The sequence below is a fragment of the Triturus cristatus genome, chromosome 10 (genome assembly GCF_964204655.1).
Source record: "Triturus cristatus chromosome 10, aTriCri1.1, whole genome shotgun sequence".
Lineage (NCBI taxonomy): Eukaryota > Metazoa > Chordata > Amphibia > Caudata > Salamandridae > Triturus > Triturus cristatus.
Genome location: NC_140593.1, coordinates 278,064,255 through 278,088,015, shown reverse-complemented (window position 1 = coordinate 278,088,015; position 23,761 = coordinate 278,064,255). Strand labels below are relative to the sequence as shown.

The 23,761-nt window shown below is 40.3% G+C and overlaps 1 protein-coding gene across 5 annotated transcripts in view; it reads left to right on the top strand.

The window, feature by feature from the left end:
• AKAP9 (A-kinase anchoring protein 9) overlaps positions 1-23,761 on the top strand; it is a 1,384,828-nt gene that overhangs the window by 144,295 nt on the left and 1,216,772 nt on the right. For 3 of the 5 annotated variants that reach the window (XM_085631105.1, XM_085631106.1, XM_085631104.1), the window contains exon 3: positions 8,960-9,004. The exons of the other annotated variants lie outside the window; for them this stretch is intronic. In XM_085631105.1, the coding sequence (XP_085487231.1) occupies positions 8,960-9,004 (45 nt within the window). The remainder of the gene's footprint in view (positions 1-8,959; positions 9,005-23,761) is intronic. 5 annotated transcript variants of the gene reach the window in all.

Genomic DNA, 23,761 nt, shown 5'->3' with positions numbered 1-23,761 from the left:
AGGAACCGAAAGCCAAGCACGGGTTCCCTTGATTGGCTTGAATTTAAATGTAGGGAGCGTGTTCAAACTCCGCCTTGCATAATATGTAAGGGACTCTCTGTAAAGTGTCTTACTTTTTATAGAACAAGCACCTGAGCATCTTAGGAATTCCAGCTAACTGTGCAAGAAGCGAGAGGTCTAACAAGTGGGTTTCTCAGTGGCTGTGTATGTGTGCGAGGGGGTTTGTGAGTGGCTGTATGTGTCTGAGTCGGTGTGTTAATGTCTGTGTGGGTGTGTCAATCAGTGTGAGTATCTGAACTAGTCTGTGAGTGAGTGTAAGAGTATCTGAGTGGGTATATGAGTGGGTGCATGAGTGTCTGAGTGGGTCTGCATTTGGGAGCATGATTATCTGAGTGGGTCTGCCAGTGGATGTGTAAGTGAGTGGTTCTGTGAGTGGGTGTAAGTATGGCTGAGTGGGTCTGTGAGTGGATGTGATTTGATCTGAGTGGGTCTTTGGGTGTGATTATATCTGAGTGGGTCTGCCAGTGGGTGCGAGTGTCTAAGTGGGTCTGTGAGTGGGTGTGACTGCGTCTGAATGGGTCTCCGAGTGGGTGTGAGAGTGTTTGTGTGGGTTTGTTAGTGAGTGGGTGCACGAGTATCTGACTGGGTATACAAGTGGGGGCATGACTGTCTGAGTGGGTTTGCCAGTAGGTGTGTGAGTGTCTGAGTGTGACTGTGAGTGGGTGTAAGTTTGTCTGAGTGGGTCTGTGAGTGGTTGCGTTAGTATCCGAGTGGGTCTGTGAGTGATTGTGTTAGTATATGAGTGGGTCTGCCAGTGGATGAGTGTGTGTCTAAGTGGGTATCTGAATGGGTATATTAGTGTCTGAGTGTAATTTTTTTTGTACATTTTCTGAATTAGCGAATCCGTGGAGTCTCGCACGTGGGAAAAAATATCCTTTTGATGCCTTTTCTTGCCCATCAGGGGTTCTTCACAGGCCCTTATGTTGCACCCGGGGTTCAGGGTACATCTACCTTGCCCCCTTCTACTACATTTCCCGATTTCTAAAATGTCAGCCGTAACTTCTACTCAGGTTGCGGCCGGCCAATCACGGCATTGTTGCTGTTGCGTGGATTCGCGAAGTGCCACATCCCTAGATATCTATACTTCTTTTTCCATTAATATCTCAAAAGCTACTGTAAGGATTTGCACCAAAACACAAATGGCTCGCTTTCTGGAGCAAGAGTCGTGTCTAAAATCTCCAACGAGATAGATATATATATATATCTCAAATGTATTCTTCCACCAGCCTTTCATTGCGGTCGGTGAACACCGCATGCTTATTGGGCCATTACTCCCACACTTTGTGGGAAACAGTTGTGCAGGTGCTGCCATAGGTCCCAGAGGAGGCGCAGGCCATCCTCTCCCAAGCAGTATCAGACGGGAGTGATGCGGCAAAGTTAGCCATTCACTGTGGTCTTGATACGATCGACTTGCTGAGCAGATCAATTTAATTCACGGTGGCTGTTCGATGCCACGCCTAGTTGAGAGCTTCTGTCATTTCAGGGGATGTCAAGTTTCTCATGGACATGCCCTCCGATGACACCCTCCTCTTTGGAGATTAGGCAGACCTCACCTTGAGCGCTTTAAGGACTCATGTGCTACAGCCAAGTTCTTGGGCCTTTCAGTGGCCACTCACCCCCAGTCTGCCTTTCGCCCCTTTTGTGGCTATGGAAGGGGATTTCAGCCACGCTTTCCTATGGGTATTAAGTCTTGCACTATTATATGTCATCTTGTAGGTGGGCTTCAACAGTGGTTCAATAAACTTACAAACCGAAATGTACGCTCATAATGAGTTGTTGGTCCAGTTGACTTAACTCAACTTACTGTAATTCATTTAGCTATCAGTCCACAGATTGGTGAGACTTTGTGTGATCCAACATTAAGTACACGAGATTATGATCAATTGATGGTTTTAAATATTTTGGTATTTAATATTTAATATTTAAGGATTGATATTTGTGTATTTATATGTGTCTTTAACAAGATATATTCATGCACAGTCTATTTTTAACCTGTTCTAACTATCTCAATTGTGATTTGTGTTATTTAAATATATTTATTCTTGATATTTATTCATACAAGGGAAATCCCACAAAATGCTGGTTTTAACACTGGAGAAACTATATGTTGCACTAGTAACAACAATTCTACCCCATTACATTAGGATCAACTTGAGCGCTATTTTATGTTATTTTATTATATTTATTATATTTCATCCTATTTTATTCTGGATTACCACTATAAAATTGGGCCTAATTTCTTTAATCAATATTGTAAATAGTTTACGTTGAACATTACAGGATTTATCCTGAGATTGATGTGAAAGTCTAAATAACAATGTCATACTGCACATTTTTGCTGATTAAGTGTCATAGGAAATGAAATATACATAGGAAACCACTATCGAAATACTGCCCAATCAGATGACGTGATGTTAAAAAATGTAAAAAAATGTGTTTTTCCTTTAAATACCGCATGTCATTGGTTAAACTGCGTCATGTGATCAAGTCCCCCAGGAGGGATGAAACGCGTTATGGCTGCCTGGTTTGTTTTGGTTTTGTGAATAAACCGATATTTGAAAAGAATCCGTGGTCCGTGCTCCCTTCTGCTCAGCTGGTCAGACTCGAGAGAGGAGAGTGCTTTGCTGATATATATATATATATATATATATATATATATATATATATATATATATATATATCAAATGTATTCTTCCACCAGCCTTTCATTGCGGTCGGTGAACACCGCATGCTTATTGGACCATTACTCCCACACTTTGTGGGAAACAGTTGTGCAGGTGCTGCCATAGGTCCCAGAGGAGGCGCAGGCCATCCTCTCCCAAGCAGTATCAGACGGGAGTGATGCGGCAAAGTTAGCCATTCACTGTGGTATTGATACGATCGACTTGCTGAGCAGATCAATTTAATTCACGGTGGCTGTTCGATGCCACGCCTAGTTGAGAGCTTCTGTCATTTCAGGGGATGTCAAGTTTCTCATGGACATGCCCTCCGATGACACCCTCCTCTTTGGAGATTAGGCAGACCTCACCTTGAGCGCTTTAAGGACTCATGTGCTACAGCCAAGTTCTTGGGCCTTTCAGTGGCCACTCGCCCCCAGTCTGCCTTTCGCCCCTTTTGTGGCTATGGAAGGGGATTTCAGCCACGCCAGCCACAAGGCCGTGCAAGTTCAACAACCTCTGCGCAGCTCATTCCAATCCCGTGTGTTGAGCAGCCAGAGGTCGGCTCAGTCCACCACCCTTTGCAACCTCAGCCTCAAAGCATTCCTAGTCCGGCCCTTTAAGATCTTGCAAAATAAACAATTGAAGGACGGAATGCTGGACAATGCAACCATTCACCCGAGTCACAAGGATCTGGGTTTAATCCATCATTATTTTGCTCACCACAGCACCCCAGTTTGGACCCAGCCATACGCAAATCCGTCTTGACCCTGTTCCTTGTGGGAACAGTCCAGCCCGAACTGCCAAGCTGGGTAATCCCTAGACCAGAAACAAGCATCCTGGGACTGGTTTCAGGGCATCGCCCTTCGTCAGCCAGGCTAGCTTGAATCCAGTGGTGTAGTGAGCACGGGACCCACATCTGGGCATACCCTTCCCACCTAGGGCGACAAATGCAAAAGAAACAATTGATGGACGGACTGCAGGAAACCGGTCCTAGGATGCTTGTTTCCAGTCCAGGGAGGACCTGGCCTGGCAGTTTGGGCTGGACTGTTCCCATTGGGTGCAGGGTCAAGATTGATTTGCATATGGCTGGGTCCAAACTGGAATGGCATTGTGACCAAAATAACAATGGATTTAGGCCCAGATCTATGTACTGGGGTGAATGTATGACATTGTTCTGCATTCTGTCCATCAATTGTTCTTTTTGCCTTTAAGATCTTGGGCAGCTAGTTGGTGGTAGGATCCGCCATCATCTCCACCAGTGACAGAACATCACTTTGGATTGGTGCGTCCTCCAGATATTCTGAAGGGGCTACTTCCTCCCCTTCTAGACTACCCCCTCCGTCTATGCCTCCAGCTTGCAACCAGCTGACGGAAAATCACCTGATTTTGCTTCAGGAGGAAGTCATGATTCTCTTGGCCAAGGGAGCCATAGAGAGGGCTCTGGTGCCAAAAGTAGGCTTTGGTTGTTTTTCCCTCCTACTTTCTGGTCCCGAAGAAGGAAAAAGGGTCTGCGCCCTATCCTTGATCCACGGCCCCTTAACTACTTCCCCACAAAAAAAAGAGTTCATAATGGTCACTCTAGATCAGGTCTTGTCTAGCCTGGACCCAGGAAACTGGATGGTATCCGTGAACGTGCAGGGCACCTATTTTCAGATTCCCATCATGCCTGCTCATCGATGCTAACTGCGATACATGGTAGGCCACGAGCACTTTCAGTTCACTGTGCTCCCCTTTGGCCTCATTAGCGCCCCTCGGATGTTCACTAAGGTGATGGCGGTGGTCGCAGCTTAGTTGCGGAGATCAGGGGTGCCACTCTTCCCCTATCATGATGACTAGCTGTTGAAGGTGGTCTCCCCCCTAGGCTGTCATCTCCCACCTCCAGACTACCGCTAGTATCCTGCATTTGCTGGGCTTCACTATCAACATGCCGAAGTCACACATGACTCCCCCTCAGACGCTCCCTTTCATCTGAGCTGTTCTGGACACAGTGCGGTTTTGGGCCTATCCTCCCGAGCCTCGTGTCCAGAATCATTCAGGCTACAACACCGATGTTTCAGCCCCTACCCTGGATTTCAGTGAGAATGACTCTGAGGCTGCTGGGCCTCATGGCCTCCTGCATCCTTCTAGTGACACTTCAGATGGCATATGCAGGCTCTGCAATGGGACCTGAAGTTCCAGTGGGCGCAGCATCAGGGGAATCTCTCCAACACTATCCAGATCGCGGAGAGAACTGCACAGGACCTGCAGTGTGGCTAAATGACCACAATTGGGTCAGAAGCGGATCCCTCTCCCTTCCCCAACCAGACCACACATTAGAGACAGATGCATCACTTCTGGGATGGGGCGGACATCTGCGAGAGGTGGAGATCAGAGGACTCTGGTCTCTGGCTGAATTCGTACTCAACATCAACTTGCTGGAGCTCCGAGCAATTTGCTTGGCATTGAAAGCCTTTCTTCCTTCAATCAAGGGAAAGCTGGATCAAGTGTTCACGGACAACACTTCCGCCATGTGGTACTGCAACAAACCGGGCTGGGTGGGTTTGTGGACCCTTTGTCAGGAGGCCCTGTTTTTCTGGACATGGCTGGAATAGCAGGGCATATCTCTGGTGGTTCAACATCTGGCAGGTTCTCTGAACGCCAGAGCAGATAAACTTATCCGTTGATGCCTAGTGGCTCACAAAAACCGTCTCCATCCGGAGGGGGCGCAAGGCCTCTTTCAGCAGTAGGGAGAGCATTGTTTGGATCTGTTTATCTCTGCCAGGGCATTGTCAGCAGGTTTGCGCACTGGAGTTTCTTAAGCGGCATTCGCTCTGAGGCGCTTTTCTTATCGAGTGGAGATCAGGCCTCCTGGACGCCTTTCCCCCAGTAGCACTCCTGTTTAGAGTGCTCAAGAAGATCAAGAGCGACTGGGCCCAAGTCATGCTTGTGGCTCCGGACTGGGCATGGTTAGTCTGGTGTCCCAAGCTTCTCCAGTTGAGCATCAGTCCTCCGATCAGGCTGCCCCTTTGGGATAATATGGTGTCGTAGCAGCAGCAGAGGGTCCTCCGCTCGAATCTGTCAACTTTACGCCTTTTTGCATGGAGATTGACCGTCAGCAGTTGATAGCATTCGACCTTCTTCCCGAAGTCTGTAATGCTATTTTGGCAGCCAGGCATCCCTCTACCTAAAACTGAGTATGCCTGCCTGTGGCACGACTTTGTAAAATATTGTGCAGAAAGGTCTATTAATCCTCTTTCTGCTTCCCTTTCTCACATTTTTGCTTTGTATTTTTACCCTTGCCTAGTAGGGCTCGGCCCTGGGCATCCTCAAAGGATACTTTTCGGCCCTATCTGCCTTCTTCATCCTGCCAGACCAACCCTCTTTATTCAAATCTGCCATTGTAAATAGATTCCGTTAGGGACTTGTACATATGTTCCCACCATCTCCTTTCTTTATGCTTCAATGGGACCTTAGTTTGGCTCCTAATGTGCGCTCCATTTGAGCCTCTGCACAATTGCACCCTCTGGCTGCTTACTATCAAAACAGCCTTTTTAGTTTCAATTACATCTTCCAGGAGGGTGAGCGAATTGCAGGCTCTGTCATCCAAGTCTCCTTACCTGACCATCTTCCATGATGATTTGGTGCTTCGCACTAGGGCCAATTTCTTACTGAAAGTGGTAACCCCATTCCATGTGGGGCACTCTGTCACCTTGCCCACTTTCTACGCCCCTCCGCACCCCTCAAAACAAGAGGAGTGACTCCACCTTCTGGACCCAGAAAGAGCGCTGTCCTTCCACCTTGACCGCTCTAAGGAGTTCCGGGTGGACGATCAACTCTTCGTGGGGTACGTTGGATCAAAGAAAGGTGATGCGGTGGAGAAGAGGACTATCTTGAAATGGGTCGTCCTCTGCATCAAAATGTGCTATGCTCTGGCCAAAAAGCAGCCTTTTGAAGGCTTAATGGCTCATTCCACCAGAGCTACGGCTGCTACCATGGCACTGCAACATGGAGCTCCAGTCCTTTACATTTGTCAGGCAGCAATGTGGGCATCCCTGCACACATTTACCAAGCACTTATGCCTAGACAGTCTAGTCCTCAGGGATGGCCTGTTTGGCCACTCTGTCCTGCAGGGCTTCCTGCTCTAACTTATCCGCAGCCCTTCCGCTGAGTATGGTATTGCTTGGGTATCTATTCAAAGGTAAAGAATCTGTGGCTAGATTGCTCTATCAAATAGACAAGTGACTTATCTTCGATAAAGCCTTATCTGGTAGAGACATGATCTTGCCGCCGATTCCTTACCGACCCACCCATACTCCCCACAATGCAGATAGGTTATTAGAGTCAGGGCTGTTCACTTTCAGGGCCCTAGTTGCCTGAAACATACCAATGTCAGTACACTTTATGGCTCTGTGCTAATGGCGTGGAAAGTCATGAAAAGTAACGGACGTCTGGTGCCTATATAGGTGACTCAAACATCACAATCTTCCGGCTCCAGTCTGTCGCCTGAGAAATTCAAATGTAAGGAGTCTCCAGATAGATCATGTCACTAGCAAATAAGGTGTAACTTGTCCGTCTGTCCTATAGAAGTCATGAACTTGGAGGAAGTGCACTCAATAACCTGTTTTTAGCATATTAAACTGCATTTTAGTGATATAGGATTGGGCAATTCTCAATCAAAAGTATGAAGGCCACTGTAAAGAGACATTTTGGAATTTTAAGGTTGAGTCTTATCATAGGAGCTCCAAACTTGGTGGACTCATGAAAGGGTTCTTGTCCCACAAATCTGTACCCTCCTTTGAACCATATGTGGCCACCATTGTACCTTTCCAGGCTCAAACGTTGTTTTTTGTTTATTAGATTTAGGCTGGGTACGTTGTTGGTTAGCAAGGTTACCAGTTATTGGAAGCCTAACCCAACTAAATATCTTCTTTGTATGTTTTGTAATTATATGATTGTGGATGTTCACCATTTCTTCATTTTTTTGTCCAATGTATACAAGGCTAAGAAGGGTATGGATTAGACCATTCTGTATAGATCTTGGCGTGAGACATTACAATGTGGTTTCCCAAATTCTTTTAGGGCTACTAGATCACTTATAGTTTAAATCGATTTTTAGTATCCCTGGCTTTGATCCTTGTTAATGTGTATGAATTTTATAAGCCAAAGTACTACAAATGCAATATGTTAGATATTTTTTATTCAAGGTGTTTTTTTTACTGTTTTTAATTTTGTTGTATTATTTTTCTATATATGAACCTTATTATAGGATTGTATAGATTAATTTAATTTTATTAAGTTTTAAGGAGCTTGACCCGGACATAAACTTATTTATACAAGAACAACACAAACTTCTGGAACTCCATCTTTTGACGTTTAAAGCTAGAACAATGCAGTTCCATGTACTTTGCTGCATGCCTGGTCTTCAAGTTCCTTATCTATGTATTACTTTCCTTCTAATATATTATTGTTTACAGTAGTGGCACTCTAGTTCCACGAGTGGAAAACGAATGCAGTAATATTATTAGAAAGGAGCAATTAGACAGGAAGTAGCTGAACGTGTGTTTTGGTTATAACGGTGGCATACTGTTTATGTGCATGGATGCTTCACCATCTTGTTACAACAGGCACTACATTATCTAACTTTAGATAATGCACTATTGATGTCCTTGATGTACCATGCGGTGTAATGTCAGTTTTCCAAACGTACAATCTGGACAGTAGGACGTTTGAGTCAAAATGAGGAAAGCCGTACATTGGTGTTCTTTTATTACTATTGCACATTTCTAAATAATTTTATTTACTGTCCTAATTGGTAAATTGTGCACATGCAATAGGAATGCCCTCTTGATTATCATGTATCATTCTGCAGTCTTTCCTAATTCTTCATCTGTAATGAAGTCCGCGTGGTGTATACTGTCTCTGTGACTAGAGAAGGAAGATATACATGTAGAAATATGGTTCTCCCTTGTGTTTCTTCTTCAACCTCAGTAATTATTAATTTCCTCTAAAAAAAAAAAATGCCACTGCTTTTGGCTTTAACCACTTTGAGAATATCATAGCTTTATCACAACATATTGGATTTTGATGTTAAAACATTGCCTACCAAACCCATGCCTCTTGGGCGCCTTCTATGCTTTCAGCGTAACACAGATTTTGAATTTTCCCACCATATTTCTGTCAGGATATTACCGCCAATCCTTTGTCTTTAGCTTTTTGGTGAAACTTTCACCTTGACTATTACTATTTTATTCCTGTTCCAGCCTGAAAGTGAAATTTCAACGACTGCTGATGATTATAGTTCAGAGGTAAGATTGAGGTTGTTTTGCATGCAGCATGAGAACACTTCCATCTTTTTGTGGTGTCACGTTTGTGCGTTCAGTTCAACTCCAGGATATTCATAGTACATGCATGCCAGAGAGGTGCCCTAGAGGCAGAGCATCCTTCATCACATTGAGCGTTGTGGTGAGCTGTGATTGAAAACAAAAGATTGCTAGTGGAAATATAGAAAATGGTTGTCAGTTAACGTGACGTGGGTAACGTTTTATCATCACTCGAGACAACCTCTGATATGTTTTCATGCGTATAAATGTTTTCCCTCGTTCATCTTGCACTTCAAGTCATGAGCGTTTATGGCCAAAAGAGTTCGATCACTTTTAGAAACCAATGCACAAAAATCAAATCTGGTACTTCAGTCTGTGTATGTACTGTCTTAAGTAGCCACTCTAATTTATTTGACTTTGTAGAATGTACCCGTTCATTGTTCAATGCAATATAGAATACATTTCTCTTGTTGTGATGCTTTCAAATTCAGAATCAATAGAATGACTCTGACAAGTTAATTTTAACATAGCTGCCGTACCATACTAAAAGCTTAATATCAACGTGTCCTCTGTGTAAATTCTTGATTCATAAGTTGATTTTAAATGGAGAAAGATTTATTTATTGATTTATCTTAATGGTAATCAAATAAACATTCAATATAAACTTGAGTCCCCATTGTGACTTAAAGAGGACCTTTTGGCTGTTCATTTTCATGAAATATTTACATCTCATCAGTACACGGTTTTGTTTTTTGTCATTTGCAGTTATTTTCCCGAATTAAAAACTGACTTCATGGCTTGCCTTGTTAAATGAAGGTGTTTTAGAGGGAAATAAAAAATGAAATGACTTATTTTATAACAATTGTTTGCCACCTGTTATAGGCATGAGCCTAAATCATTTAAAATAGTAGTTAGCGGTTTCAAAAGACAATTTCTTTAACTTTAAAAATATTTTACTTATTATTCTAATGAAAACACTTATTTAGTATTGTTATCCTGAAAAAAAAACTTCTCACTAAAAATCATAGAATATGTCTATTTTAATTTTTCAATAAGCAGTTCTTAGTAGAGGAGATTCAAAGGTATGGGTATTGATAGAAACAAGATAGAAAGATGTTTCCATAGAAATAACTGCACATTCTAGCATTCTTTTTGCTGTGAACATGGCACTTGCTCTTACAAAGTGATCATTTGGGAGCAGCTGAATCGTTTGTTTTTAAAGAATGCTTCTGGAAATCTGTGTGCACTTAGTAAGTAATAATCTGTTTTCCAAAAAAGATTTATGAAATGGTCTTAGAAAGAACTTTAATTGTAAGTTTACAATTTTATCAGTTGAATACTGATGTATTGAACACATACATGGAATAATGTGAATATACATTATTACTTCAGTTGCAGTTTTATACTTCACCCACCTTTAATCCTGAAATGGCCAAAGTTTTATATGTGTGTATTCTAACAATAGGCCCCTGAATGCAAAAATCATCATACTTGTGAGTTTTAACAACCGTCAGAACATTCTGTTTGAAAAATTATAAATAGCAAATTTGTGGAGTACTTGCCATCAGAGGACAGCGTGTGTCTGCATTATACTAAAAAGTTGTAATGAACACCATGTTTGTCCTGATTTTAAAAACTGTCCCTACTTAGCCGACAGCAGCCTTACCCTTTTATACTTTGCAGATAGATACATATTGTTTTTCTATCCAATAATAAGCATTGGCAACACCAGTAGTTCTGGCTTGTAACTCAATCCTTTGACTTCTGCATCCATTTATTAACCCACTGAATCATTATTGCATTCCCCTACTTCACCATCCACAATCGAATAGGCAGACACATTTCAAGAATCTGATGAAGATATATTAAAATATTGAAAGTAGAAAAAACAATCTAAATTTCGTGGGAATATGCTTGCAATCCAAAATTAAAACTAAACATAGCAGAGGTGGCCATCTTGCAACGGTAATGTACATATTAATCATTGTTTTTATTTTAAAACGTAGCTACGACATTTAGAAGCAATTCGGCCATCTTGGATTGAAAAATCAATTATAGACTATGCGCAATACCATTCCAAGAGGGCTTGTTAGTAAACATTACAGTAGTTGACCATCTTCAAATGCTAAAGTATATAGTTTATTGCTGTTGTACTGATCCAAGGTGAGCAATATAATGCTGCTAAACATGGTGGCTTTATTGTATTGGTAAAACAATGATACACTATGGACAATACAATTTCAAGACAGTCTCCCACTTTAGAAATTGTGACCACAAAGGCTGCAGCACATTGCTGATGAAATGAACAGCAAGACATCGGCCTCGTAGGACTGACCGTGGAGCTGCTAGATGGTCTTAAAAACGTAAATATAAGCATAAAAGGGCCCTAGAAAAGGTAAAAGGAAGGAAAAGGATAGTTAAAGAACTTACCACTAGCCCAGATACTAAAGCACACACATTTATTTAGGCAGATCTGCACATGTAATGAAGCAAAATGCTGTTTTTCAAAGGGCACTAGAAGAAGTAGGCTAACCCATTGCCTCTGCAATATGCTGTCACATGAAGAAGCAGAATGATAATTACATTTCAACTGACAGATGAAGGCTGTTCCAAAGTTCCTTCACGTATATATGTTGAGTGGTTAATGCTTTTTGTTGTATTACAAGGGCCTGACAGACACCTGTACCTGGCAGGCTCTCCTTGGAGGGTTTTGCAAAGATTAGCAAAGTGCATTTCTTGTACCCCCAGGGTTTGTCAAAGAAAATAACCAGCACCAAAATCCTTGCTTACTACAGTACTCTGGCAGATTACATGTAACAAGATGGCTCTCTACATGTATTAACACAGGTCAATATCAATCCACCGTTAAGCTCTATTTGCTTTAACATAAGATTCACAGTAAATGGGTCAGGCCCGCTGCCTTTGTTTTAATTTTCATAACAAACTGATAAGACCTATAGAATAAAATTTCCCAATAAACAAACCAGGCCTTTACCCATTATCACTGACTCATCACAATAACAAACTCAGGTTAACTATATTGAGCATTCTCACAAAGTTTCCATCATGTGTACAATCATAAATCAGAACTTTGTAGAAAATTAGAATTGGCAAAACAATATACAACCCCTCTAAGAGGGCGTAACAGGAATTCTCACAATTCAAATCTTATGTGCCCAGAGGTTTGTCAGAGAGGTAACCAACACCAGTCATACCAATTTATAAGATTCCATGTAACGCAATACTGGTCTACGGGTTTTAACAGAGTGTAGTAACAATCCACCCTTTCAATCCTACTAGCTTCAACATATGCTTTTTACAATAAAAAAAAGTCAGGCATACTGTCTGTATTTAACTTTTCACAAGAAAAGGATCAGTTCTATCGCACCTGACACACCTTTCCCAAATGACCCAACTAGGCCTGTAACCAGTTCTTAATTGAGCGGGTGGTTGTAGTTGAGGACCACCAACACTCATTCTTGATGACAAGCACTTATTTTTCCTCCAATGACTTGGTTCCAGAGCGAGTGAGAGAAAAGCACAAAAGGAGGGAAAAAGGAGAAAGAAAAAGACCAAAAAGCATTGACCAAGGGAGAAGACCGGGATGAAAAGAGTCCAATAGCTTTTATTTCGGTTAGAAAAACTATAAAAAGCACAGGTTTATACAATACAAAAAGTTGATAAAGGATAAAAGGTAACTCAGTGGCATAAAATATAATAAATACAGTGCAATAACTCATGTGAATTCGTGGTGTTTACAAACTACTATCTACTAACCCCCAAATACTGTCATCTGAGATGTCTGTTTTTAGGATTCTTAAAGCATTTAGGTATTGCCTAGTCCCCAAGCTTAAGCATATTGGTTCGATCCCTTTCATTCTCATAGGAATATATGCCGGGCAGAAGAATAAAACGTTCAATATTGTCTTCAGCATTTAAAGTGCATAAAGTGCAGTTAGTTTCCCCTTCTACTGTTGGGTCAGAACACCATTTGGCCGAGATAGAATTAATCTGGGGTCCTTGAAGTGGAATTTCATGAAGAACGCTTTTTGCTAATTGGGGTTGAATAACATCTAAGTAAGGCTCGAAACGTACCATTGGCTTGTATGATACAAATTGGGAAGAGAGTCTTCCATTCCAGGGTTAGAATGCACTTTATATTATAAGTAATTCCAATAAGCGCATTTCAACTTGTTCTTAGCACTTGGTGTCAGGGTACTAGGGTAATTCCAGAGGCTACTCAGGCCCAGCTTGTCAAACCAGGTCCTCACATGGCGGAACCATGGAAAGGTGAGCTGGTCATCAGGTTCGAGGAGTTCCCTCAGTCCTTGCCTATAGGCGTTAAGTTCTTCTGGGGCCTCGAGTCTTATCCAGAATAATAAAGGCCTCAAAGCAGCTAGATGTTCTAGTCACTTGATGCCAGCATCATTAAAAAAAATGAATCAGGGGTGTGTTTTTTTTGGAAAGAGAAAACAGCATCTATAATATTTTGTTCTCTCCTACCGCAAGAGTATTCACATTTCCCCTTCCCACAGTACCACCCCATTAAAGGGCTTCTATTTGGGCCCTATATTTATAGATCTCCAATGCTGGGTATACTGCCTTGGAATTGGTAGCCTGGAACTTTTTTACAATTGGCATGGAATTTTGAAGCCGTATTGCCTTTGCTTTATTAATGTAGGGTTTCAATGCAAATTTTGTATCAGTTGCAATTTCAAGGTAACTAAGGTTCGACACATATTCTGATACATTTTGGTCAATGAAAATGTTTCCTTTGAAATCTTTACGCGGTCCAATAGCCATATATTTAGTCTTGCTGATGTTTATTTCAAGGACCTTTAATCTGCAGTGGTTGCTGAAGCTGTCCAGTAACCTTTGCAGGCCACTTGGTGGCTGTGACAGCAGGATAGTGTCATCGGAAAACATTAATACAGATATGGGTACCCCATCTTATTTCGGTGAATCGTGGTTAAATTTCTGTAAGTATTGGACAATATCATTAACATAAACATATAGTTAGTGAGAAATGGGTAGGCGTCACTATGAAGCATTGCTAGTAAATAGGATGGGGTAATCATGCATTTATGTGGAAGAAATGAACTGTACAATAATATTGGTGTAGGTTAAAACTTCAGGTAACAGGCGCATTGACTAGCCAGACTTAAAAATCCATGTAGTTTAATTAGTCCCCTCCCCCCCCCCCCCCCCCCAACCTGTGGCGCTGCCGGAGAGAACATAAATCATCTTGTTATTTGAAGACACTTCAATAGAATTCCAATGTCATGTGTGTGCCCCTGAAAGTTCAGTTCAAGCTTAGGCAGCTGGATAAAGAAACAAAATCAGTACAGCTGTGTGGAGGGCAAGCATTCTTTTCTGGAAACACACAACTTCTGTCCAATCAAAACATGTGCCTCTGGTTCCCAACATGTGGGTGGAGCCAAAGCACCTCTCTGTGGTACTCAGATAATTGTCGGGCGACAGCTGAACTGTCAAGCCAGGCCATAAAAAGGAAGAGACCTGAGCAAGATGATGCAGGGTACATGGAGGACGTGGAACTGGCAGCCATGAAATGCTTCCTGTGCGGGCATATAGTGTTAATTATAGTCTATAAAAGAAGCTGCCCAGCTTCCAACTCTCTACTCTGAATGCTAACTGTGTATATGTTTTTTTTTGTAACCAATGAATACCCTCCTCTACAGAGCTTTTTAGCACACCGTTATTTGTTTTCCAGATGACAGGATGGATTTATACTTTTTTCTCTATTTGCTTCTTAGGTGGAGGATTTTTAAAGCACTTCTGGATGTATTTACAGAAGTTTCGTTTTTGTCTTTTCTTTAGTCAGTTATCATAAGTTTTAGTTAAGGAGCAAATCCTTTTGGCCTACAACTAAGTAGACTGAAATGGGAAAATGAGGTCTTCATTTAGAGGTTTAGACTAGGTTCTTTTTATAGACCAACCACAAATCAATTCAATTTTTCCTCAAACTTTTCGGGGAATATAACAGGAAAGTAACTGTCAAACCTTCATACCTCAGATACTTAATGCTCTCTTTTCTAGTGATTCGATCTTGAGCAGACTTATAGAGCTGAATGTGCTTCTAATGAGCTGAAAGGGCACAAGAGAAAATCTTTGTGCGAACACAGTGTCCTGTTTTCCTAGAAAGCGAAATGTGCAAGATATGTGTGTCTCTTTTAACCTGTGAAATACTAGCTTTTTGTGAACGAGGGGTATAATTCTAGGCCGTGCCAGAAGAAGAAATTTTCTGTGAAAAGCAAAAAAAAGAATATAGTCCAAAGTTGTGTGTTGCTGCTTTCTATCACTACAATAAGAACTGAAGAGCTGCAACTATTATTAATATGCAGACTATTTGTTACCATGGTTATATTCAGTGGTTCCCCAGCTCCAAAGTCTGCAGTCCACATCACCTCACTGTAAAACACTGCATATTTTTATTGCTCTTCTGGTTAAAACGATTACACAAAATAATAAAAACAATAATTTGATTTAAAAAATGTAACATTTCATATACGGATGTATAAAAATGTAAAAAGACACTGCTAATGCTAAAAATAGGTTCTGTGATATAATATTTTTGTAGACAAACGTTAGCAGGAACATATCTCTATTTAAGTTCTACATTTCAGGAGATCTCAATTTTGTAGTCCACCTCAGAAATGCCATCAGCAATCAACAACCTCACCCTCAAGGGATCTCTGATCTATGGCCCAATCTTTCTCACTCTGTCGTAAATATTTGGAACCTTGCAATGACAGTTGTCATTTAGTGGTCTGTTAGCATTTCCTTATGTAGAATTGTGCATTATCCATTCATTTTTCTTTGTGGACTCTGGATTGACAACATAATTATTGGTTGTCCAATGTACTGTGTACCAAATTCATGATCCGTACAGAGTTGACGATGAAGAAGCCATCTTTTGAAACAGAAGAAGACTTTGTCTTTATATTTTCGTAAGCCCAGTCTCTTAAATGTTGGTAGTAGAAATCATCTATGTTGTATAGAAAATGTTGGGTAACAGAGTTTAATGTGAGATAAGCATTCTCTGTGATAATCGCTGCAGGCTACACTTTCCCTTTTCGGTTTCTATAATTGTTTTATTTCTCCTAAATCAAAAAGCCCAAAACGTAATTGTACATAGTTGATCCTAAGTGTGCGTGCTATTGAATCTGCATGCTAATTGTTGAAATAAACATGTTTTTCTGAAATAATCATTAATTAGACTACAATGGGTTCAGTTGGTAGATTTTTTTTAAAGCCTTTACTGCAGAGCAGTAAGAAAATACGTTTCTTCAAGAGGCATTTGAAGGTGGGATATGACAGTACTTGTTCCCACTGTTTAGACCTTTGTAGTGCTTGTAAAATCTTTGAGATTGTATTATGCCAGGGTGTCATGCTTCAAAGTGTCGAGTTTTCAAATTCTTGCTAAATAATTCTCTTAAAGGACTTTTTCTCTGCTCTTTTCATTCTACACTATTCCTTACCACTGCACCATTTGCATTTAGTTGAAATCCATTATCTCAAATGCCAACCTAATTTGTCATTGGCTTAATTGTGGCAGATTGAAGATCTGAATAGTACTTTGCACCAGGTTTAGCCATGCATTTATTTTGTCTGGACACTTTTCAAAGGCCATAGGTTAAAGTTAAAGTATACTTGCTTTTTGAACCTTTAAAAGTGGTGACAAAAATGGTCTATCCAGGGTTTGGACAATTTCAGGAGTGCAATTTTAATGATGTTGCTTTGCTTTTTGTGGCCTGTAGATGTGCTTTAAGGTAACACATTTGTGTATGAAGTGTGACTCCAAGAAAGGGGTATATGTGTACAGTTTCGATTATTTTCCCCACTGTGTTCCAAAACGGCTCTTTCACTTTTTTTAACCAAATAATGTCACCTTGCTTTTCTCCTAAGTGTTCTCTTTCAATTAATAGGCTTTGTGCCCATAGACATGGAGATGTTTTAATGTAAACTGTAATCCCATTTGACTTTAATCTAAAAGTACTGCATCATCTGCAAATTGTATTGTTTTTACCAGGCAACCATTTATTGATGGAGCCAAATAATTTTTTGCAGTCTACAAAGCAAACATGTAGTTAGTTGACTGTGTGCTTTGGTTGCTTTGTGCCCAACCAAGCCGATTGCTATGATGTTGTCTAGTGTACTACTGTTTGTCCAGAAGCCGATTCGGAACCGTGGAAGTTTTTTCTTCTGCCCAGGTTTTCAAATCATCTAGCAGGATCTATGTCCAGTAAGGCAGGTAACCTGCAATTCACTGCATCTTTTTTATTGGCATTTTGTAGAGTTGGGTATAAAAGGCTACCTTGCCAAGACACTGGAGCACATACTGCATTATAGCATCTCTCAAAAATATTTTTTTATAGTTTCCAAAATAGTACTTGGTATTTGATTTAAAAACTGTGATGGATCCCATTTAATCCCAATGTTGTATCATTTTTACTGTTATATGTTATTTTGGATATTCGCTTTGTGGTAGCCCTATCGATATTCAAGAAATGCGTAGTTTTTCAGTTGTTGTATCTATTCAGGGTAAATTGAGTTCTATCTCATGGGTGGGTATAATCAAGGCTAGTAAATCTTTGAAATACATTGTTCATTTTGATCACCTTGACAGGCAGCTTACAAACTTGATCCATGAAGTTGTTGTAATACTGTTGTTCCTAGGAATTATTTTTTTGTCTTGATACTTGGTTGGCATGAGTCCAAAATTCCATAGGGTTCTTGGTTTCCAAGCCTTGTACAGATCTGAACATTGTCGATCCCTATGAGAGCACTCATCCCTGATACGTTCTTTATATTGTTGTTGAATGAATCTTAGTTCTGAAGACCGATTGGTGTGATTATTTGTTCATTTAATCTTTCTAGCTGTGTTTTGGAGTTCTCTATTCTTGTTGTATAGGTCCAATGTGTTTGTAGTTTTCTGATGGAATAGACAATATTTTTACTACTGTTTAACAATTTGGTTCTTAGTTAGTTGATGAATTCATCACTGTAGTATGGGTTCATAGGGACCTTCTTTGCTTGCAACCAACTCCAGAAATGTTGAACGGTTGGTGTTGTAGTTGAACATATTCACCATTTTCATTTGTGTGTTTTAGGTCCTTTTGATGTACATTAACTTATGTGCTACTATGATTGCCCCTAAAGGTTTCATAGGTTGAATTACTTGGTCACTTATATCTAATGACATGGTTTGAGGTAAGTGATCGCTTTCTAGTCGGTGTTGTATTTGAAAGCTGGGGAAGCAGTTCAAACCTACAAAAGAAGTGATGGCGTAATGTAGTACCTCTTTCCTTGCCTTTGTAATGTGAATAATTGAAATTATAGTTTCCTCATCTGTAGGCCTGTTGATTACTCTGATTCATTTCGGATTAGTACGTTCTTTTTTGTAAGGTAGATTTGATTGATCCTCGATGATCCAAAGTTTATTTTGTTCACGGTTGATAACATTGAGACATAAGATTGATATTAATATAATGGCACCTGACATTTCCCTGTGGTATTGTTGATAGTGCATTGTTCCAATAGGCAATTTAATTTATTTTCTTTTTTTCACGTCCTAGTTGCTGGTATATATTTAGTATTGGGATTTCCTGGCCACACAATTTAAGAAAATAAATCTTCAATGAAAGCCAAGATAAACTTGTGTTAGCTCCCCACCCCCCCACCATTTAGTTGGACATTTGTAGCTAGCCCCAGTGGTCTTCCATTTAACAATGTTTCTTGTTGCCAAAATCATGAAACTTTAGAAGCCTGGGAGATAGACTGTGTTCAATTTTCCAGGTTCCTTGAAAGCATAGTATATTTAAATTTGAAATGAATGATGTTGCTGATTCTGCTATATTCCAGGAGCATATCTTCATTTGGATCATTAGTTTGTGGTTTTTATTACATGGCAACTTATTTAGTACGGGCATGTCTAATTCACTGCGCAGGCGGCCTTACTTTGGAATTAAAAAAATAAAAAAATTATTGCAAACCAAGCTGCAATAATTACAGAATGTGGCAGGTAGGCTCCTATACAAGATACCCAAGTTTTGCTCAGCATAAAGAAGTTACTGAAATTACAATAGCTTCCAGTGCCTGAAAGGATTGAATTCAAGCCGCTGTGTACAATGTTTAAAGCCCTGTATGGATCAGGGCCTCTCTACTTTCAAAATACTTTTAAGTGGTATTTTCCATGGAGAGAACTTTAGTTAGTACTTGTACTAATCTGGTAACCATCCCCCAAAAAAGGAAGGCAAGTTGAGGTGGTAGTAGATTCACTTTCCTAGCTAGCAAACTGCAGCATTCAATGCCTTTGCATTTAAGATAGGAACCCTGACTTATCCTTTTTAGGACATATTTAAAGACATGGCCGTACTGTCGCTGTTATAAGTAGCCATGATTGTGTTTGAGCTGTTTAGGTCCACTAGCGCGCCAAGGCACCTCTGTAATGGGCGCTCTAGAAAAACTGAACTTACTTTGGAAATTCACTTTGTTTGTAGAGAGGCTGCCTGTCCTCTTCTGCCTACACTAGTTTTTTTGAGTAGCTATATTGGTTGCCAAGTCCTTTTGAATCTGTTATAAATTTTTAGGTCTAGATATTTAGTTTTTTCTCAACCTTTTGCTGTTCTAAGAAATGTTGATATTTTTTCTTGCTTGTCATGTGTATTTATTTTGTCATAATGGAAAGTAGGTTTATTCTTTGATGGTTGTCCACGTTCTTTAATATTTCAAATGGGTTAGATTGGTTACCTTTTGGCATGACTCTTATTGCGCTAACCTTTTTCTGAGTGGGAGAATTAATGTATGTGGATATTGTTCTAGTTGCAGTATGGACAATTAAATACCCCAGTTCTCAAATAGCCTTTAATTGGCTGTGAATTTTTTTTATTCAGCTTGGTTGCTTAGTGGTAATTTTGTACTTTCATTTTGCGCACCTTTGTGAACAAGCAAAAAGCCACATTATCAATTCATTTGAAAAGTAATTTGGCGATGGAAGAGTTTTTGAAAATTGTTAAATATTTCTGTGATTCTGGAAGTCTTGAAGTCCCCTAGATGTATATTGAGAGGTCAAGTAGACAAGGTTTTAAAATCTGTGATGGGGATGTTTCCATTTTGATAATTTGAGATTGCCGACTGTCTGGTTCCTGTTTACAGGGATTGCCTTGCCCTTGGCATTAGTTGTTGTATTTTGTATTTTTTATATAGACATGTTGAGTGCACTTGCCATAGATCTGCTAAGTCCTTTATCCTCAAACATCCTTCCCGTTGTGTGCATTCTTGCGTTTGCTTCTCGTCTAAAGTTCTGACCAATTCCCAGTAGCAGATGAAGACCCTGAGTTATTTTTAATCCATCATGTATCATTTCCTCATAGTGCCAGTTGTTTTCCAAAGTTGGCTAGCCCACAATGACTGTAGCTGATCATATTGAAATCTCAACAGCCTTCCCTGTGGGCTCTCAGAAATAACTTCGCAATTTATAAGATTCAAACCGTCTTTCAGGTAACCCTAGCTTCTATTACCTGCATCCCTTAATTACACACTGAGTTTATCCTTCAGACATAATGGTGTTGTGGTTTACTTACATATTGGCGGGACTTGGATATAATAATGAATCCCAGATACTTTCCTCATGCGATAACAAGCTTGTAGCATAGCTATCAAGGTTTTCAGATGAACCTTCTTGAAAAATGTTGGTGCATTAAATTTTTACAGAAATTCGTCTTGACACAAGTATTTTATCTTAACACCATATATATACCCCCGTCTTGAATTATCTGCCTTTGTCAGTAGCATCCTACTGTTTTTTAATTGAAAAGCATAGGCATATAATTAGAAATCAGTAATGCTAACCCACCTTCTTCTAACTTCTTCCTTACTTTTTTGCAAGAGATTTGCTCACCTATTTAGGCTCGTATAAAGCTGCTGACCGTTCCTTGTATTTTTGTAATACTAGTTTTTTAAAGTAAAAGTGGAATACTTTTAAATAAAACATTTCATTTGGTAGAATCATCATTTTGACTAAGTTGACTCTACCATAGATTTTTAACAGAAGGTCCTTACACCTTCTTAGCAGGGCTTGGATTTCACCTAATCTGCTTTTTAGGACTTTGTATATTATCCCTGAGATTCCACCTCATTATTTCTGATTTCTCGTTATTATTCTGGTAGCTCAATAGGGCCCCAAATTCCTTTACCAAATCTTCTACTTTTTGTATTGGGGAAGCTGGACCAGATGTATAGATTATTAGAGCGGCCGCGAATAAAGCCAATTTTCTAACCAGTCTTAAGACCTTAAATGTAATTGTTATCTGAGTGATTTAGTTGGGCTAAATGTTCTACACATAAGTTGAACAGTAGTGGTGGAAGCGGAAATCCCTGTTAGGTTCCTCTTGTACACTGGAATTTGTTTGATAGTGTCCAAATTATTAGGATTCTGGTCGAAGGTGCAGTGTATAAGGCTTTGATGGTTTAGGTCAAGGTTTTGTAAAATCCAAATACTCCCAGGACTTCCCTGGGGTATGTCCAATTCACCCTGTTGAATGTTTCAGCTGCATCCAGAGTGACGGTTACTAATGATATGTCAAAGGTTTCGACCACGTCAATAGAACCTATCAGGAGGTGTTTCAACTCATTCATCTGTCTGCCAGGAGTGAAACCTTGCAAGTCTGGATGTAATATAAATGGAATAATATACATATTACATTTACCTATAATACTTGTAAACACTTTGTAGTCTACGTTTAATAACCAAATCGGCCTGTAGGGGTCTGGATTTTTAGGGCTCCTTATTTGGCCTTAAAATTTATGTCACAAAGGAAGAATGCCTTCCAAAGTACCCAGAAGTAAGTTGAAGAGCGTTTTCCATAATTGGACCACCTCCTCTTGCAGAATTGTATACAATTCCTCATGGATCCCCCCAGGGCCTGCTACTTTCCCATTCTTTAATTTCTTTATTTGTTTTCTAATCTTTTCCTCTGTTGTATCAGTTGTTATAGCTGCAGATTGGGCATCTGATATTACCCTCAAATCTCTATCTGCTATCCACCTTCTAGTTTTAAACGTGTCTGGGTTTATTTTTTCCTCATACATTTTAATAACAATTTTTTCATTCCTGCTTTGATTTCTTCGGGAAGATTTAACACTCGGCCTGGTTCCTTAACAGTTAACATTCAGTTTCAATGTCTCGCCTTGTCAGCTCTTGTTTTCCAAGCCAGCAAAGCCCTGCCGTTCTCCCTGTATGCAGAATTCTGCAACTCACTGACTTCACAGCGTTTCAACTGTTGCTTTTCTAGATATAGCTTAAAGTCGTTTTGGGCCTTTTCCAGCCCTAGTCTTGCCCTATCCAGATTACTGGCACCCATTGCACCTAATTTGCTGTTCCTCAGCTTCTTTTAGTCCAATTTAATCTTCAGGCCTCCTGCGTTCCTCGAGCACCCCCCTTGCGTGTCTGAATGATGCCTTGATTATAACCCTCCTAATGTAAGCCTTGTAGGATTCCCAAGCCATTTTGCAAGTGGCCGATTACCTATTGTGATAAACTCTTGAGCTGAGTGGGCGCCATTGTCTCTTGTATAATTCTCTCCTCTTTTAACAGATTTATGTTCAGTGTCCAACTGGTTTGTGATCTGGTAGTCCTCGCCCGTACCACCCCCCGCTTCCACTCCGTTCACTGAATTGTCTCTCATATTATTCAATGTATTGAATCCCCTTAACCATAGCAGTTAACCTACAATCACCTTCTCAGCATTTCTCAAATGCTAGACCCAACCCTGCAGATTAAAATTACTAGACCCAGCCTGATCCATAAGTACCCGTTGTTTATGTGATTCCTGCTGAGTCCACTCTTTTAAAGACATAGAGGCAGAGTCCTCTACAATGCCCAAAAGTCCACTATAGCCTATCCTTCCTTCCTTGCCTTGCTAGGATTTCACTGATCAGCTTGGTGGATCCCCCTGCCAGAGGAACTTCAAAATATCCCTCTGTAAGCCCTTCACCGCTCCGCTCCGCTCCCAGTCTTAAGTGGTAAAGCATGAAACACATGGAGAAGGCAGGGGCCTATATTCACTCGTTCTTTCAAAAATAACTCCATCATGACTCATTCAGGTTTCTCCATCTGTACAGATCCACCTTAATTTCTTTAACTAAATTGGTTATATTGGAGCTGTATACGCCACAGATCTTTGAGATCACCTAAAATGTTTACAAATAGAATGAAGCCAATGATGAGCAGCTTAATAACCAAAGATGTGCACATACTTAAGAAGTCCAAGAACCAAGCAAGCAGCTATTTTCTAATATATCTCTAATATATGTAAAGATGTTTCAGCATGTATTTAGGAAGACTTAAGTGTACAGTATTACAAAGATCTAACTCAAAGATATCTATGCTTGTACAGTAGTTTTCTGAGAAGAAGTAAAAAGAAGATTTTGGAGAGGATTTTCAATTCCAGAGAACAACATAGCCATAGTTTGCTGATCTGCTTGCTAAAAGTTAGTTTGTTCTCGAAAATAATACTGTGATCATTGCTTGGTCAATAGGCGGTGTTGTTGTGGCAGCAGGAGCCAGACTAGCTGGTGTTGGGTCTGCCCATTGTTAAAATTTTGGTCTTGTCTGAGTTTAAGGTGTTTGTTATTCATCCAAAGCAAAACTTCATTCAAGTAATCCTTGAAAGCTTGTTCAATTTAAACCAAGTCTGAATGAGTAGGATCGTTTAATACCAG